This window comes from Dysidea avara, chromosome 1, assembly GCF_963678975.1.
Source record: "Dysidea avara chromosome 1, odDysAvar1.4, whole genome shotgun sequence".
Taxonomy (NCBI): domain Eukaryota; kingdom Metazoa; phylum Porifera; class Demospongiae; order Dictyoceratida; family Dysideidae; genus Dysidea; species Dysidea avara.
The window spans coordinates 3960390-3980950 of record NC_089272.1 but is presented as its reverse complement, the minus strand read 5'-3'; the positions used below and the strand labels follow the sequence as shown (position 1 = coordinate 3980950).

At 39.3% G+C, this 20561-nt stretch overlaps 1 protein-coding gene across 1 annotated transcript in view; it reads right to left on the bottom strand.

Annotated features, from left to right (window-relative positions):
• Nucleotides 1-20561, bottom strand: part of LOC136253666 (phosphatidylinositol phosphatase PTPRQ-like) — a 36192-nt gene that overhangs the window by 12486 nt on the left and 3145 nt on the right. Inside the window, exons 3-6 of the mRNA XM_066046329.1 lie at nucleotides 18083-18373; nucleotides 15427-15702; nucleotides 14157-14447; nucleotides 10712-11002 (exon numbers count right to left, since the gene is read on the bottom strand). Coding sequence (XP_065902401.1) covers nucleotides 10712-11002; nucleotides 14157-14447; nucleotides 15427-15702; nucleotides 18083-18373 — 1149 coding nt within the window. The remainder of the gene's footprint in view (nucleotides 1-10711; nucleotides 11003-14156; nucleotides 14448-15426; nucleotides 15703-18082; nucleotides 18374-20561) is intronic.

The window sequence follows — 20561 nt, the reverse complement described above, 5'->3', positions numbered from 1 at the left end:
CTTGGATTTTTCGTATTTTTCTTCATTTTCTGCTTCTTCTTTTTGCTCCACTTATAAAAATCAATATAACTTGCACATGCTTTAGTCGATTTTCTTCAAATTTGGAGGGCCGTAAGAACATAATACAACACATTGATAGTTTTAATTTTGCACATATCAGGTAAAAAACAAAGGAGTCATGTGCGATTTTTGAAAAATGCAATAGCGATAATTTTCATAGTCACAGGGTAAATCATTTAAAGGAATGACTTGAAAATTGGTCTGTACATGGAGAAACCATCGTAGTGCAAACTTTTATGGTTTGAAAGAAACCGCACTAACAGTCATAAAGTTATAACAAAAATGTCAACCATACATACACCAGTAACAAGTAGGGCTGGGCGGTATTGAAATTTTACTATCACAATATATCATGGGGAAAATATCACGATACCTGTCTAGCCCTAATTATCATACCCACGATACCTGCCTAGCCCACGATACCTGCCTAGCCCACGATACCTGCCTGCCTAGCCCACGATACCTGCCTAGCCCTAATTATCATGATACCTGCCTAGCCCTGATACCTGCCTAGCCCTAATTATCATGATAATTTTTTAATGTTTTGACAGGTGCTCTACTATCAAACTGATACCTGCCTACACTAGTGGCATAAACTGTAACAGCATGAATGGACGTACAATATAATTATCTCATTGCACTATGAGATACAGACATCAGAGATAGACTTTAATTTCTGTAAACACCATAATTGTTATAATACATGTATCATACACTAAATGAACATTGTGTTTTGATAAAAACGCTTACAAAATCCCTTGAAAAGGTAGTTAAAAAACAGTTATAATGACATGGAGATACATGCATGAACTGTTTCTTGACAGAAAGGTGAGCTGGTGTATCTTTTCAGGCTTTAAACAACTTCTTAAATTGGAATTAATATATCCAGCAGTACTGAAAACTCGTTCCGATGCTATACTTGTAGCACAAATGCACAAATATTTTCTGGCTAACTTGCTTAATAAAGGAAACTGCAAATCTTCTTTCTTCCACCAATCCAGTGGAGACTGATCAGTGTTAGCCACTGGCATCTGCATGTAAATATCAAATTTATTGTTAACCTTTTCAGCTATAGTAGTTTTGACTGACACTGCATGTTCTGGTTCATCATCTAAAATTCTGCTGAGGGCTGATTGCTTGCAAGGAGACTCCATTAAAGTTATTGTCACTTCCTGACTAGTTTCTCCTTCATCAAGTTCCATGAGCTCTCTTTTCAATGCAGCAATTATAATTTGCCTAACATCTTCAGACAATCTCTTCTTGAAATGTGGATCAACCAAGCAACATCTAGATAACAGCTTATCTATTTCTGGCTCACTGTATCTCTGAAGTAAGTCAGACTTGATCCTGGACTTCTAGCCAGGTCTGTATCCTCACTATTGAGTAGGCACCGGCCTATTATGCCCAAAATTTTACCTATTATGCTTTTGAGCATTGCTCAAAAATTAGGCCTATTATGCTCAAAATTATGCTTTCAAAATCAACATTATGCTCTAGAACTGACTGTTTTATTAGAGTATATCAGCCTTTCCTGACTGCTGTATTAGAGTAAGTGACTGCTCTATTAGAGTATCTCGATCTTATTTCTGCAAAGTGTGAATAACCAACAAAGAAATGGTTTAATAAGTTATATTACATGTTTTTAAATATGAAATGCACTAATAATACTATTGGCAGTGAATATTTGCTTTCTTTCAGGCGAGCGTATTGCGCATTTTAATTAAATTTTCAAACATCGTCCCTATTATGCTGGCATTATGCTTGATGCTTTTGGTCACCTATTATGCTTTAAATTATGCTGGCATAATCGGCCGGTGCCTACTATTGAGTGCTAATATTTTATTACAAATGCTCTGAACTAATGGCTTCACTGCTGAAACACTCACCCTCTTCTCTGCAGCAAGTACATCTGTCAGTTTTTTCAATGGTTTCAGCACAGAAATCATTGAATTAATGACGTTGAAGTCTAGAGATGATAGTAAATTGACAGATTTTTGATCAGTTGCTAACACAACACAAATGGGTCTCTGTTGCTCAGAAATCCGAGCAATCATGTCTAGTGCATAAACAAATGCTAGAACTGAGCATTCGAATGTTCATATGAAAAACTGTGAATTATTGGAATGTTTCTAATATTTTAAACCCACAATTAAAATTTTTAATATATTGAATCTAAGGAGTAAGACCTATTGTTGTGAGGATTCTATGCATTTACTTGTTGAAATACTCTTTGATATAGACAGTATAGTGAGTGTAAACAGCAGCAAAGTAGTAGTTTTATCACTGTAATCAACCTCACACCTGGCGTGCTAGCCATCGTGTGTAGCATTTTTGGCTTCGCATGCACCTGACTGTAGAGAACAGGCTGTTATCTAAGTGTAAACAATAGCGAAGTATATGTTGACAAGTTGACATCTGGCGCTGTACCATTTTCAGCTGCATGTGACCTAATTATATAAATTGGGTACCCACCAACAGGATTCGAATCTTATGATTTTATATTCGAATATTCCCAAATGAACGGACATTCGAATTTCACAGTAATCGTTTATGCACTAATCATGTCATACGTAAGTTGAGCCCCGTCTTTTTGTACAATCTGTCTTCAATTTATGAGCTGGTAGGTCATTTTCTGCTTGAGATTTTGCTAGATCACAAGTTTTTTCCAACTTTGTGAAAACTTTGTAATAACTTGATGACACGCTTGTAGAACTTCTTCAATGGAGTAGTCTCAGAGGCCTTTAGATATGGCTAAGTCCAAATTGTGGCCAAAGCAGCTTAGCTTGTCCACCTCAACAGCCTACATGCTAACTTGATATTCGAGCCACTGTTGGTTGTTATGGCAACTTGTTTCTCTGCATCAAGACCCCATCCATCAAGAATCTCCAGCAACGACTCTTTTAAATTCTCTCCTGTGTGATCCTCTACTACATGACGAGTACACAAACAAGCACTTCATAATTGCCACTCTGGTGTTATGTAGTGGACTGTGTAGCTTAGAGATGGATCCTTAGCACATGATGTCCAGAGATCAGTAGTTGCTGAGAAGAAGCTGACTTCAGTACTAGAAAATGTGCGTTAAGTTTATCATAAGTTTCACTAAATAATGTAGGTATAGCAGTGCGACTGAAGTAGGCAGCTCATACCTAGGAGCAAAAGCTTTCAGCATACATTTAAATCTGGGCTTTTCAATAGCATATTCAGGCTGAGAATCTTTTGCAAGCCAATACATCACACTTTTAGTCAACCTTACACGTTCCCTAGAATTGGTTACTAGTTTCTGTCCCCTCAATAAAGCTTTTTTGATTAATGGTTGGTCTGAATTTTGTTGGACACTACTCTGTTTTTTCGATTGTGATGATTTCTGAAGGTCAGCATACAAATCAGGGTGTTTGGTTTTAAGATGAGAATATAAATTGCTAGTGTTACCTAGCTTCGCACATACCTCCACAAAACATTCTCTGCAAACAGGCTTGTCCACTTCCACAATCCTCCCGTCTATTTGTCTTAACCCAAAATGGCGCCAAATGTCTGACTTTGAGTTATTTTTTGCAACTAAAGTACACGAATTGACAGTATTACTCACAGACGTTATAAAGTTGATGACAGCTCCACTTGATACGTACATGGTCGATAGAGGTGTGACAAAACGAGGTACAGATCAACAGTGCGCATGCGTCATGTGCAATATAATTAGAACATACGCTTACAATCATTATGGGTGTGCGTGATACATAATCAGTGTGGTGTGTGCATGTGCAAGTTCTCAGTCTATTCCACATCTCCCCTTCTCAAGTATATCGGCGGGGATGCCTAACAGCTGTGCCAGTCATGGAGCGAGTCCTGATTGGAGACCTTGGTGCTTCAAGATGAGGTTCAGCCGCAGGGAGGGCTTCTGGAGAGACAGTGTGCGAAACTGGCGAGTCAAATCTGAAATGTTCATTGCTGTTGTCTTGACAGATCTTAAGCCTGGGTGCTAGATGATGCCGGTTTCTCCGTTTTCTCCCAGTAGCCGTTTCGACGACATATGATCTAGGCGCATTAGCCTTTGCAATTACTTTTCCTGGTTCTTGGTGCTTCCCTGTCCTCACCCACACTGGAGTACTTGGGGGCAGTTCCGGCAATGGCCTGGTACGATGCCTTCGATTGAACTGAACTTGCTGTTTGGACTTGTGGGCACTATCAGCTTGTCGAAAAGCTGCCAGGTAAGGCCAATCTGGTGATAGCTGATCATCCGTTTGTGGTAGGCTTGTGGCAATCTTACGACCAAATAGTAACTCTGCCGGGCTGATTGAGCACCATGGAAGTGGTGTGGCACGATAGCTAAGTAAGGCTAGATGTGGATCAGAATTGTCGGTCAAAAGAGCTTTGACCGTCTTCACAGTCCGTTCAGCTAGCCCATTGCTTTGGGGGTATCGAGGGCTGCTGGTAACTTGCTGAAAATGATACTGGGAGGAAAAGTCCTTGAAAGCTGTTGAGCTGAACTGGGGACCATTGTCAGAAAACAGTACTGATGGAACTCCGTGCCTCGCAAAGATAGCTTTGAGTACTTTGACTACACTAGCTGAGGTAGTTGACTGCAGCTGACATACCTCCGGATACCTGGAGAAGTAGTCTACGACAATGAGGTAGTGACTGCTGTTGAGCTCAAAGATATCTGCAGCTACTCTGTCCCATGGACGACTTGGCAGTGTTGAAGAAATGAGGGGCTCCTTAGGCGGCACATATCTCTTCTGACAATGGGAGCAGTGCTTCACATAGGTTTCCACTGCGTGACTGACACCTGGCCACCAAACCGAAGTCACTACGCGGGCATGGCACCTTTGGATGCCTTGGTGGCCTTGATGGATTTTGGCTAAAGTCTCATTGCGTAGCGTAGATGGGATAACAATGCGGCTACCGTAAAGTAGGAGGTTGTCGTATAAGCTAAGTTGTCCTCGTACAACCCAATATGGTCTAAGGTTCTCTGGAATTTGGAGCCTGTGGGGCCACCCTGACTGGCAGTAAGTAATCACTTTACTTACAATTGAATCATTGGCTTGTCCTTGGCGATAGGTGTTTAGGCGTGGTTCACTGGCTGGCAAATGGTGTGTCACTGCTTGTATGAAGTACTCAGCTTCAGCTTGTTGGGCCAGGGTACGCTCATCAGAAGGAGTTTGCAGTGGTGACCTGGATAACATATCAGCAGTATAAAGATATTTACCAGGCACATGAACAACATCATAGTCAAACCTCATTAATTTGAGACGGAATCTTAGCACCCGTGGTGGCAGATCATCCAGTTGTTTGTAGGAGAGTATTGGGACCAATGGTTTATGGTCTGTTTCCAGGATGACATGTTTCCCAAGTATGTAGCAACTGAATTTCTCACAAGCCCAGGTAAGTGCCAGGGCCTCCTTTTCTATTTGCGCATAATGCGACTCTGTGTCAGACATCGCGCGTGATGCATATGCAACTGGGTGCCATTTTGAATTGCTTGATTGAAGCAGGACAGCCCCAAGGCCGTATGAGGAGGCATCTGCAGAGATCTTGGTGGGCGCCATAGGATTATAAAAGGTGAGGATTGTTGGAGTTGTCAGATCGGATATCAAGTGTCTGAAGGACGTTTCTTGTTCAGGTCCCCACAGCCATGCCGTCTTGGTACTTAAAAGTTTCCGTAATGGGGCAGAAGTTTCTGCAACATTTGGGGAAAACTTCCCTAACTGATTTACTACCCCCATGAACCTCCGAAGCTCTTTAACGTTTGAAGGAGGTGACATCTGTTTTATGGCTAGTAATTTCTGTGGGTCAGCAGATATGCCTTTCTCATTAATGACGTGACCAAGGAAGGTAATAGAACTTTTCGTAAATTCACACTTACTAGGATTCAAGGTGAGCCCAGCAGAACGGATCTTCGCTAAGACCAGTTTCAGTCGAGAGTCATGCTCTTCTGTGTCTTTGCCGTACACTAAAATGTCATCTAGATGACAGAGTACTCCTGGCAACCCTTCTAGGATGGTGCTCATCTGTTTCTGGAACACTTCTGGGGCACTGGAAATTCCGAAAGGAAGTTTGTTAAACCAGTAGCGCCCGAACGGTGTTATGAAGGTTGTGAAATGTCTGCAGCTGGGTGTCAGGGGTATCTGCCAAAACCCACTGTTGGCATCCAGTTTTGAGAAGATTCTTGCTCCTGCAAGTTGTGCAAGGGTGTCATCGACATGGGGCATTGGGTGGGTCTCACGGAGTACATTTTCGTTTAGTGGCTTCATGTCGACACAAATGCGTACGTTACCAGATTTCTTCTGGACCACCACCATTCCAGCACACCAGTCAGTAGGCTGGCTGACTTTGCTAATAACTCCTGTGGCTTCCATTTGTTTGAGCTCATGCTCCACTTTATCTCTTAATGGGATGGGAATTCGTCGCGCAGTGCTGAGGGCATATGGCTTTGCCTCAGCCTTGAGTTTTATCGCATATTCCATCTTCAGTGTGCCCAACCCTTGAAATAAGTCAGGAAATTCTGAAGGGATGGTAGAAGTGGAGCTCAGATCATCCACTCTTGATAGAATGTTTAGAGCTAGTATAGCTGGTAGTCCAAGTAGGTTCTGGTTAAGTGAATCGATAACATAAACGTGGTGACGTAAACTGCGTTGTTTGTATACCAGGTGAACTGTGATGCGACCAAGTACATTCAGTGGTTGCTTATTGGGGCCACAGAGTACCTTGCTCGGGCGTTGTAATTTAGGGTGACCAATGGCCTTGTACACATCCTTGGATATGGCTGTTACCTCGGCACCTGTATCGATTTTGAATACCACTTCTTTGCCATTAACTTTAACACGAATGTGCCAGGTTGTGGTTGTTGCAGACTGGTCGGAGACTGCATCTAGAAAGTGAGAATCTGATGTCTCAGATGAGTCATCTGGGAGGTTCTCCTCTGATACTGTAGCCACTGTCTTGGAAAAACAGTATTTGCCAAAATGGCCACGACGCTGGCATTTATAGCAGGTGATGTCCTTGGCTGGGCACTGGTTCTTCTGGTGAGTCTTGCCGCACCGTGAGCAATTCGGCAGTGAGCTTCTGTTGGCTTGCCGGCCTAAAGGTCTTTTCCCCACATAATTGAGTGATGAATTCTCTCCTCTTTTAAGGATGGTCTGCTGCTCTCTGACCGCATCTCTCTGTCGAATCAATTTCTTTGCTTTGTCCAATGTCAAGTTTTCATCAGTTTGGAGTCTCTCCGATAAAGCCACATCACGAATTCCCACTACCAATCTGTCTCTGATCATCTCATTCCTCATCTCGGCATACTGACAATCTTCAGAGAGCTGGTACAAGCTGGCAATAAAATGTTCTACAGTTTCGCCTTCCTCCTGCTCACGCCTGTTGAAGCGTGCCCGCTCAAAAATAACATTCTTACGGACTTTAAAATGGCCGTCAAATTTAGTCATCACCTCAGAATATTTCTTCCTGTCGTCATCTGTAATGTTGGTGGAAGTTAAAATATCGTCGGCTTCCTCCCCCAAGCAATAAAGGAGCGTGCTAACTTGCCGAACATCATCCTCATTGGATAGACCTGACGCCACGCGGAACTGTTCGAAACGGCGTCGCCACTTGGGCCATTGGTCAGGTTCGTCAAAACAAAATGTAGGAGGAGGTTGAAGCGATACGTTGTAGCTAGTAGCTGCCATATCCCACTTTTGACACCATGTGACAAAACGAGGTACAGATCAACAGTGCGCATGCGTCATGTGCAATATAATTAGAACATACGCTTACAATCATTATGGGTGTGCGTGATACATAATCAGTGTGGTGTGTGCATGTGCAAGTTCTCAGTCTATTCCACAAGAGGTACTACTATTACCAGGGTCATCTAAGTCTTCTTCTTCATCTTCATGTTCTTCCTCATTTTCTTTTTCAAACTCATTATCCGCATCAGAACATGACGACGATAACCGCTCATCTGAATAGCTGCCTCCATCATCTACTGCTGACAAATAACTTGTTACAATGGCAGTGGTGTGACATGGTCCCACCATGTTTTAGTATTGTTTTATGGTGGGTTACTACGGGTATACAGACGGTATAGATCTAATACCATGGTAATTATGATAGCGTGATGATATCGTTACCAATAATTTTTCACGATACTGGTATTGTGTCAATGTAATATCACGGTTTTGCGATATAACTGAGATACCACCCACCCCTAGTAAAAAGCACACGACTGAGTCTTGCTGATAAAAGGTATTACTTGGCATGCCTACCAGGCAAACTAGTCAGTGGAATCATCTGACAATAGGCTGAATTACTTGATGACTTGATTGTAGCTGAACGTTCTAATAGGGTGAATGCGCTATTAGAATATCTCGATTGCACACTGTTACACCTAGTTGATTTTCATAGTGTAACCTTCCCTGTAAATTTTAATGTAAAGTAAGTGTCTTTGTAAGTTGTCTACATGTACTGTAGTTAAGTAATTAACCAGTACTGTAAGTATTTAGTTTGAGCAGTTGGCACATGTTTCCATCTGATCCTCAACACCACATATAGTTATTTTAATTCTGTAATGTTGCATCTGGTATTGTAAGCAATAAATAAATAAATACCTGTAAATAAAATAAACTCAATCTGATTCCTTATAAACCACTGAAAGGTCACCCTGTAAAGTTCAGCTATGGCACAAGTCACCCCATAAAGAGATCATCAAGTCACCATGTAGAGAGTTCAGCACCAAACAAGTCAAATCAAATTACCATGTAGAGAGTTCAGCTAACAACAAGTCACCCAATAGAGAGTTCAACTACAATCAAGTCACGTGGTAGAGAGTTCAGCTACAATCAAGTCACCCTGTAGAGATTTCAGCAATAGATGTACTGTATAGTTCAGCTACTGTATGTTAGAAGTCACCCCATAGAGAGCTACAATCCAGTCATCCTGTAGAAAGTTCAGCTATAACAAATCATTCTGTGGACAGTTCAGTTACAAACATGTCACCCTGTATAGAGAGTTTAGCCACAAACAATCACCTTGTGGAGAGATCAGCCACAAAACAACGCAACTGTAGAGCTCAACTACAAAAATCATCCAGAACAGTATTCAGCTACAAGCAAATCACCTTGTGGGGAGAGTTCAGCCACAAACAGGTCACCCTGTAGAGAGTTCAGCTACAAACAAATCACCACTGTGGAGAGATCTGTTACAAAGAAGTCACCCTGTGCAAAGTTCAGCCACAAACAAGTCACCTGTAGAGTTCAACTACAAAACGTCACCCAGTTCATGTTACCAAATAGAGTTCAGCTACAAACAAGTCATTCTGTGGAGAGTTCAGCCACACACAATCACTTGTAAAGTTCAGTTAAAGAAGTCATCCAGTAGAGCGTTCAGCAACAGCCAAGTCACGCTGTAGAGAATTTAGCAGCAGACAAATCACCCTGTGGAGAGTTCAGCCACAACAAGTCACCCTGTGGAGAGATCAGCTACAAAGTAGAGAATTCTACAAGGAATGTGGAGAGACCAGCTACAAAAATCACTTCGTAGAGAGTTCAGCTGCAAACAAGTCACCCTGTAGAGATTTCAGCTACAAACACATCACACTGTAGATAGTTCAGCTATAAATGAATCACCCTGTGGAGAGATCAACTACAAGGAAGTCGCCCTGTGCAGAGTTCAGCCACAAACAAGTCATCTGGTAGAAAATTCAGCTACATACAAGTCACCCTATAAAGATTTCAGTTGCAAACAAATCCCGCTTTGTAGAATTAATTAGTGAACAAGTCACCCTGTAGAGAGTTCAGCTACAAACAGTCACCCTGTAGAGATTTCAGCTACTGTATAAACAACCTCCTGTGGAAAGTTCAGCTACAAAGAAGTCATCTTGTAGATAGTTCAGCTACTGTACAAGTCATCCTGTAGAGAATCCAGCTATGTAGAGTGGAAGTCACTTTGTAGAGAGTTCAGCTGCAAACAAGTTACCTTGTAGAGATCTCTGCTACAAGCCAGCCTGTAGGATAGAGGATATGTGTGATAATATTAATTTTGTTATTGTAAAAAATCATCATTCTAAAAATACATCCACAGAATTCAGCACTAGATCACTTCCTCCTTTCTGCTGTAAAGAAACGGACAAGTAAAAGAAGCTCCAAAGCTGGCCACAGGCTGGCTTTGGAGTATACAATTACAAAAAGAAGTGATATCTAGCTATACCAAAATAGCCAAGCTGTGAAAAAGGATGCGGCCCCCCAAAAAGCCAGGGTAAAAATGATGTGAAATCAAAGGTGGTGGTCAAAAAATGGCTGTGATGGTGGCAAAAATTTTAGTATCGACAATTCAGGTGAATTTGGTGTCGAATCCTAGTGAACCTTGGAGAAGGAAACACAATTCACCAGAATTATTACAAATTTTTTATCCTCAACTTATATACCATCATAGCCATTTCTTGGCAGCCACCTTGGATTTCACATTTTTTCACCCTGGTTTTTTCTGGCCACACCCTTTTTTCACAGCTTGGCTGTTTTGGTATAGACCAATATTGTTTACTGTACATGTTTCATTGACAATAGACAGGATTATAAGTTTTGTAAGAGTCACAAAGTACTGAACTGTGAAGTGGCTATTACACGTGAACTTACAAAACATACATAAACATAATACACATGTACACTAAAATCACCTCCAACTGTAAACATCATTGAGTTAAATATTGGTCCAAAACCAGCATTATTTAAACCAATAACAGAGAAAGTATAGTTATTAGGTTCTACGTCAGAGATTTCGTAATCAGTGTCTGATAATCTATCCAATTCATAACGTGGTATATCAAATTCTTCAAAATCAGATGGAATTACACGAAAAGAATGTGACACTGGTCCACAAACTGGGTCACCAGTAGCAGGTGAAAAACTTACAAAGAAATATGAACAATCTCTTCTAGCATAAAAGTCACTAACAGATGAAGGTGGACCTGTGTATAATACAGTAGGTAAAGTATGCTTCAACACATTCAGGAGTACACTATATGTGTACATAAAAATGTGTATTCACAGAACATACCGACACACATGGTAGTATTACGTGTGGCCAACAAAGATAGTGCACTAAGAAAATACATGGTTTTTCACACTAACAAAGCTCCATGTTCTATGCTGCAAACACCTTTGGCACCCCACATATTTATCAAGTTTGAGTAAAATTCCTATGCAGTATGGATTTATATTATTTTGTTTCTTTCCCCAGAGTAAGTGTATGTATCAAGCTGTATGAAAAATCTGCAAATTCATGCCTACATTGCCTTGAAAATTGGCATATGTACATAAAGCAAAGATGTATTAATACAAGTGCAAGAAGCGTGTATTTTACGTACTGTGATATGCCAAAAGGCACGTGTCAGGCTGAAGTGATGTCAAACTGTATAAAATTAAGCTAGTAGCCTTAGCATTTGTCGAGTTATGCTTGTCCGAAAGCATCAGGCAGGCAGGCAGTTAGTCAGTAGAAAATTCTGCTAACCAAAAAATAAAATTCCGTAGCAACATATCTGAAGCACTTTTGGCCTTCTGAAGACATTTTTGGATTTGTTTATACATCACCGATACTGCCAAGGCATCATGAAGGTATTGTGAGGTGGTGATATGTTTTGCCAGAAAAGTCCAAACCTCCATGATCCCTAATAATTATACAGTAATGATCGTACTGTATGATAAAAGGACTGAATTTTGGTCGCGCATTGTGTAAACTGCTAATGGGCATAACCTGAAGATTAATCTGTGTGTATCAATGCAGCTCAAATCTTTTGCATAAAAATTGCAGAGAAAACTGATAAAATAACATCGAGAAAACTACCCATTGCAACATCACAGGGTTGAAATATTCTAATAGAACAGTCACCAAGAATAAAAGAGAGACCTCCATATCTAACTCTTTAAACTCTTCACATTTGAACCACTGTTGTCAGCTGTGCAGTAGGGATGTGTTGATATTGCCAGCAAATATTTGAAAAATATGTTGGCAAAAGAAATTAGCAAAATGCTGACAAAATTGGTGGAAGTTGGAAAAGCAGGTGCTCAGGAACAGCAACTTTGCACATTTTGCATGAGATACTCTAATAGAACAGTCACACATAGTATCAGAACAACATTATGCTCATAGGAAGGGTAACTAGAGATCGAGACACTAATAGTGCAGTCACTATGTTACAAAATATTCTAATAGAGCAGTCACGTGTACTTTTGAGCTATTTAGATTCTGAAATACTCAGCAATACACAAAATTGTGACAGGCAAAGTATTGAACAAAATAGGTAAGGAAAAGAATCAAAAAACAGGTGAAGAGAGCAAAATATGACTGTTCAAAAATTCTACCTTGCACATTGATTGACTATTGCAATTTTTTTAAATACAAAGAATTTCGCGTCATAATAAGCATATTACATAATGTACAGAATTTTCTTTTCTATGCACATCGCTTTGTTAACAATGTTACTACCCAAATTGCAAGATGTTAGCTGTATGTATGCACACACTATTCTAAATCTTTAGTTGGTTTGCCTACACCTGTCACATTAAGATATTTTGCCTTCAATACTTTCAGCAAGTGCAGCTGTTCATAGATAGGGTAGTGCTATTTTAGCCAATGATGAAAACCTGACCATTCAGAATTGAAAGAGACTTGTTCTATTAATGATACTATCACAGCTAGTAAACTTGTTGCAAATTAAACATCCACTTGCTGTGACTTGGTTGTGTAGCTTAAAACACGATAGATGTAAACAAGTTACTGTATGTATAACCGATGTCATACTCTTAATGATGTCATGGTCATTTAATTTACAAGTAGAAGAAAAAACTAGAATTTGTAGTTGGATTAGGGATCAAAAAGTAGTGAAACTAGGGAATAGCTAAGTAGCAAAAAAGGTGTGAAACAAGAGAGCTTGCCTATATGTACCTACAGATATACTCCAGTTGAAAAATCCATGAGTACTTTGTACTTGTTTGTAGACTTTTTTTATAAATAATTATTATGACTGGTGAACCCACACATACCACATCTGAAATGGCCCAAGCTATATATATTAATTATCGTCTGAAAAGTGAAGTATCCATTACGTTTCGTTGTCAGCTATGTTCAACCTGTTACACAGCATTTTGAATCAATAACTGTTTGAAAAGCACCTCTGCAATCCCCAAATACCGAAAGAAATGGTGCTGCTTGCCCCAGTTATATCGATTATTGTCCGGCTGAAAAGTGAAGTATTCATTATGCTTCGTTGTTGGCTATGTTCAACCTGTTACACAGCAGTACGAATCAAGAACTGTTTGAAAAGCACCTCTGCTAACAAATAATAATTTTATAGCCACTATGAAAAATACAGACAATTTCTGTTATGAAGGGAAGCCATCATGTGCCACCACCAGATCAACATTTTTTGCTGTCAGCAAAGATGAATGGGACACAAAGGAGGACACTGGTAAGTCCATGAAGAATGCATTGTACGTACAGCGGTATTCCCAAAGGCACCTCTCGGGCTGAAGCGATGTCAAACAGTGAAAAAATCAAGCCTGTAGTCCTAGCTGTTATTGAGTTACGCTTGTATGAAGGAATCAGTCAGTCAGTTACCCAGTCATTCAGTAAAATTCCATTAAATAACTTTTTAAAAAATTCTGTAGCAACTTGTTGAAAGCATTTTGGGTCGATCTGAAAGCTTGTTTGGGCTTAGTTTTACCTAACCAATACTGTCTCATCATCGTCAGGAGAAATTGAGGCTGGTTTTTGGGTGATATTATTTTGTGGGCCATGCCTATTCCTTTGTGGTCCCTACTATACAGTACTAATGTACTGTATGATATGTATGTACATATGTACATACATATTAGCATTAACATTATTGCAGCCATTTATAAGTTACCATCTTCGATTTAACAACATTTATCTCCTGGGAATATGAAGTTTTTACACCCATTTTTGCAGCTGGGCTGTTTTGTATCAACATTATTATTCTTTTGTAAATCACGTATTCTTAATGCAGGTTCTACTGTATGTACGCATACATATGATAAGTAGATGGTAAATGTTATGTAGCTAATTTCAACATTTAAATCTGAGTACTCTGCACACTCACATACCTTTTACATCTATAGACACTTCACTCATTACTTTAGGAGTAGCTTGAGGACCACAGATGTATGATGTACTTGTATGAATGTTAGTGACTATGAGATCAGTGATTAGAGATGTTGCATTATTTTGTACTAGTGTGTGATGAGGTGTACCAGCAGGTATTGGAATATTATTAGCGTATCTCCACTCATTTGATAAAACAGAGATCATTTCATCAATAATTTCACATGAGAAAGTTGCAGTCCCACCACTGCACACTTTGCCTGGTCCAGTGGCAGTCTGCCTAAATATGAACTCTAAAATGGAATAGCAAAATGCACATCATTATGCACATACGTAAAATGCAACAATACAGGAAATGCAACAATACAGGAAATGCAACAATACAGGAAATGCAACAATACAGGAAATGCAACAATACAAGAAATGCAACAATACAGGAAATGCAACAATACAGGAAATGCAACAATACAGGAAATGCAACAATACAGGAAATGCAACAATACAGGAAATGCAACAATACAAGAAATGCAACATAATGCAACATGTTTGTTTAATGCAGGCTCTACACATGTATTATCAGTAGTACTGTTATATTAAGGATCACCCTTAAGATGATGAGCGCCACCCAAAATGCTGCCTTAGAGTATCTTATGCTACAAAAGAATTAATCACTTTTATTAAATAATACTAGCCCACCCAACATCAAATATAGCATTAAGAACAAGAAAAACATATGGCTATAGTCTGTTTGTGATCACCTGAGCCCTCGTTCCTTGTTAATAATTTTAGTACAAGGGCCAGCTGCTCAGTGCATCTGGTACATACATAATTATTATAAGTGACTGCCACAAAAACTGGAGGATCAGTTTTTAATTATTGTTCAGTGGCTATGAGGGCTCAAGTGGTAGTTGTAAACCAAACATATCAACAAAAGTACATTACTTTTTGTGTGTGTTTGTACAAGCTCTACTGGCAGTTAGGCAATCTCCCCCACAGATAATATTACATATGCTATGAACTCTTGCTATTGTTGACCTGAATGACCTGCTGACCCAGATAGCAATCCGGATCTGGCCCAGATTAAATAAATAGAGGTGTGCATGGAGAGAGTCGCATATCACTAGAACTTCCTAAAAGAAATAGCACAGGAAGGGAGGGGGAATCAGCGACTGAGCCTGGATCTGCTATGCTTTATACGGTTGAATTTAAACAAGCAACCGAATGAATGAACACCTATACCGATACGTGTAAATTAGTACACTATAAAGTCACCTGCAAAGGACACCATCACACTAGCAGACTCTCCTACACCAATATTATTTCTACCAGCCACAGTGACAGTGTAAATACTATCGGATGTTAATCCAGTAAAATTGTAGGAGGTGTCAGTTATTCTCATCATCATTACTCCACTAGATGGTGATATTCTCACATCATATGACAATGGTCCACCACATACTAGGTCATTAGTAACAGGATCCCATGATGCAGTAAAATTCAAGGAACCTTTAATGACTGTGATTTCACCAACAGGGGATGGTGGTGTGCCTATATACAGTATTTGAAAGAAAAGCATCACAATAAAATATGCGTACACACACATACAATATGCTACGTACTTTGCATATACAGAATGATTTCTCATCACAAATTTATGAAATTTTCATAGCTTAGTTTTGTTCAGTTGAGTTATGCATAAAACAATGCAATTTATCTCCTGAGTACTCGTCTTTCAACAAGATAGATTTTCACTAGCTATATATGTAGCACTAATTACATTCCAATTTGCTATATCTACACATTGTCTATACCGAAACAAGCATGCTTAAGTTTTCTAAAATCCATGGATGTTGCTACGTCAGATGATTTCAAATCCCTGCCAGGGTTTTTGACAAGTATTTTGACTCTGAGCCAAACTGGCCTAACCCAGACACTTACTGTTCCACCAGTAGTATACCACTGGGTTAATCAGCTTATGTTTGATGTATATTAGTCACAAAGGTGAACTAGTGCTGAGAAAATTGGAGCAGAAGCCATGAGCTGTGTGGGTCATTTTGCGTTCACACTGGGCCAATGGAGCGCCATATTGTCTTATCAAATACCCTGATCCCTGCTATTGCTGGTGTGACATGACAATACTGTACAGCACAACTATTTCTTAAATTACATTCTTTTCTTTTCTTCTACTGTACATTATCATGCACTAAATCAAATATCAACACCTGCACAAACTCTGTGCGCTAGTGGCAGTTGCCCTTTTCATGCAGTACATGCAATGTGATCATTAAAATGAAATGAATTTATACAGAAAGTATTTAAGGTACGTGGTAATATTCCAAGTATATGGCTTTGATTATTTTACTGTTCAGTGTCACTTTGTCCCTAGACATTCCTTTTCACCAACCACAGTATGTATAATGCATGCATCATGGGCTTACCTTTGTCCTCCTTTGTGTCTTTTCACTGACAATGCAAGGTGTCAAATCACGGTAGCATGATACGGCTTCCAGCTGTAACTGTGGTAGTGGTTATTGCCTATATATTCCGTAGTGATTGCAGAGATATTTCTTGCACTGCTCTTTATTTCTATTGCTCTGCAGTGGGCAGAGCATAGCTGAAGGTGAAGTGTAATAGCAACTCTACTTCTCACAGTATTGATTATTTGGGGCACGCATTCAGATGCAAAGTTAATTTTATGACACGTCTGGTGCCATTCTTTCTTTTGATGCAGTAGCTATGTTTGGTACATTAGTCATAACTAAAGTAAACAAACAAGTAGAAGGAAAATTAGGAATTGTAAGCTGGATTAGGGATCAAAAAATATATATAGTGAACAAGGAAATAGCAAAAAAGTTATGAAACTGTCTATACCTGCAGATATACTAAATGTTTGTACATTATATACAAATTTCAGCTTTCCATTGGTAGCTAGCATTACAATTACCATATTATTACTGACAATTCACAGAAACAAATATGTTTTTAACATGTAAACATGGCTCATATGGAAGAATTCAATACAAAAAAATGACAGACTGCTTTATTAGAGTGTTTGAAAATCTTTCAGTCATATAACAGAGATAGCCATACTGAGAGATGATTGATGTATACAAACATCTTTAGTTGTTGATCAGTTGCCTATCTAACCAATGAAATCCCTACAAGTGCAAATTATATTCATATGGCAATATGCAACAGTAAGCCTTTTCTATGTCTCAATAATTTTCTTTAACATGATTCATTATTGAAGGGAATTCATTAGCTCATACAGTGCACATAATAATTGTCTTCAAGGCAAACCCTTCAATTTTTCTTCAAGTGATCATGATCACTGTTTACTGTAAACAATTTAAATCCAAACCTGGCCGACTGCTTTATTAGAGAACTTCAAAATAATTGTTATTGTATATCAGAAACAATTGTACTTAAAGTCAGTTGCTCTGTATTGCCTTCTTTGGTGGTCAGCTACTTACTTATTCAGGTAATGAAATCCTTACAACTGTTAAGTATATTCATACCACTCAATGAGACAGGTATGATATATTTGGTTTCATTATTAAAGCAAATTCATTGGTCCACATGATGTATATAGCACTTTACAAAGTGTCTATACACACAAACATTCTGAATGTGTTATGTATATCAATGAAATCCATGAAGACTGTGTTTACATACTCTAATAGAACATTCACTGATGTCACAAAATTGTTTCCATATGTGCCCCAGCACAAAATCACTACGTCATGGGAACATGAATGGCAGCCATATAACTGAAGAGTATGCATACATTAATAATGTAGGGTTTTATGCAAACACACTAAACACATCTACGTACATCCAGTGCTAAAAAAATATCCATGCTGTATGGAAATGTTGTGGTTAATTTTAATCATAGAGTACACACATACGTATATATGTCCATACATACCTTCTGCGTTTATATACACTCTGCTGACTAGTTCAGGTTTGGCAGCAAGGCTACAAACGTATACTGCCCTCTCATTAATATCAGTGACTATGAGGTCAGAGACAAGAGATGTAGCAGTATCTAATACCAGTGTGTGATGAGGAGTATTAAAATTAATCACAATATCATTGGGAAATCTCCACTGATTTGGTTGAATCACTCCTCCCGCATTAACAATTTCACATGAGAATGTAGCATTTCCACCTTTGCACACACTACCTGGTCCAGTTGCCATCTGAGCAAATGTGAAATCTGTGCAAAAACACAGTCTGCAGTGTACGACAAAACTGACATGTGTATTATACAGACATGATAATATCATGATTTTACTTTTTATCATATATATATACCCTGTATCAAAAAGTATTATATAGCTACAGCTGAAACAACTTGATGTGGTGTTTTACTTCTAAAATTCAGGTGCCCATGCTGTCAGACATGCACTTTTTAGGTAAATAGGCAATTAATCAGGTACCCAACCATTTATATGATTTATTATACTGTGATTAGCTAAATATTAATTAGATCTGGTGTAATTCAATGTATTTTGTAATCCATAAATTATTTCATAATAATTTTGGCAATTCAGTCCTCCCGATAACTGGACAACGGACAATTTCTGGTCAAATTAGCCAATGTCTGACCATAATTGTATTTGGCAGGACATAATGTCCTATCAAAGGAGCCCAAAAAGCCCAGGGTGTGCATATTTGGTTTTCTGTTTACTTTACTACTAATAGCTGTCTCTTGGTTGCTAGGAGATTCAACATTCAAGCCACCCAAGTGAGTGACCACTAATGTACCAATGCCAACCTCTCTGCTGTACAGAAACCTCACAAAATCACTTGTAATAGTATCTCATACATAAAAGAATGTCTATCCTCAGCACAACAAAGGGAATGCCTACAGCCAGAGTGCCTTACATCAGAGAATGCTTACTACAGGCAGTATTATAGGTCACTTGTGTCCTTGCAAAGTATACATTTGTCCAGACAAGTTTGGATTTGTCAGGACATTTTGTCCTGGTGCTTAAGAATTCTTATCGGGAGCACTGGTAATTACGTTGCTATGCACTGCAAAGGGAGTGAGACTATTTTCTCAACTGTTTTATAATGTGTCTATAATCTCACACAAATTCTTTAGAGAAAGCCTTAAAAGTGACCTTCACTTTTGTTTGCATAGTATGAGTCACACCCTCTTTCACCTCAAAGGAATTTATTATAGTTGGTAGTCCAGGAGAGCAACATGTTTTAATGCCTGTACAGCCCATTTAAAAGCTTTTACAATGTCCTTATGAACTCATGTTAGTAGACCCATAGAAGCCATATATATATTGCATAACATTTGTGACAATCCACACACACACACACACATACGCACACGCACACACACACACACACACACACACACACACACACACACACACACACACACACACACACACGCAATCTATTTATGTACAGTGTATTGTAAAGCTAGAAGTGGTTTGTTACATTTTGGCATAGTTGTCATTACAGAACCTGAACCGAGGTATGGTGGTTCCAGCTTACTAGGGGTCATTATCTTAACCCAAGGCCTTGAACCTGGCACCATGGTGCTGATCTAATTGTCTAAAACTGGTACCTGAAAAGGTTATACTACGTTCTATGTGTGTAATCTCCTGCTAGTTTTTTATGATCAGATTGTTGCAGTTCTTGAGCAGAGCAACTATAGCTGAGTTCAGTTGATGATGATGGATGAGCAGTAGCAACAGGCCTTTGCAGGCTAATCACAAGGTACAACCATTCTGTGGCAAGGCAACAGAAAGTTGAGATGATTGGCTAGGCTATTTTGAAAGTGTGGCCTGGGATGAAATACATGTTTTCTGTGGTTGAAGGTGCAAATAACTGGAAAGATACACAACGTCTGGAAATAACTGCGTGATGAGGCCATGGCACAATATAGCACTGCATATAGGCCATGCTCAAGAAACTGTTCGAGTCGAAGAGTCGATGTGAATTGTAATATGACTGAATTTCAAACCAGAGCTTATCAACATGGAGATTCCTGGAAGATAAGGTGTTCCTGGAACTAGAGGACAAGGCAAAGGAAAAATTCTCCCTACATCAATATCTAGCTCTACTAGACAGGCCAGACGTAGCCTTGACTCTCAGACAGCAAATGTATCAATGAGGCAGTGTCATGCACCCTAGAAGTTGAGTCTTATATGTAAACTGATTCCAACCTCAAGTCCCACCCATCAACAGCGTGAACCAGGGTATACGTAATACACAGGTAGAGACTACCGTAAGTACTGAGTTAGCCAACCAAGACAAAGTCATGAATATGCTTCATTCACCTACAATCTAACTAGACAAATTGGAGAGAGTGGTCATGTTCTGAAGAGTTAGCCATTCTCCATGTAGACGAAGTGTCAGGAAATGGACTGCTTGTAGAATGG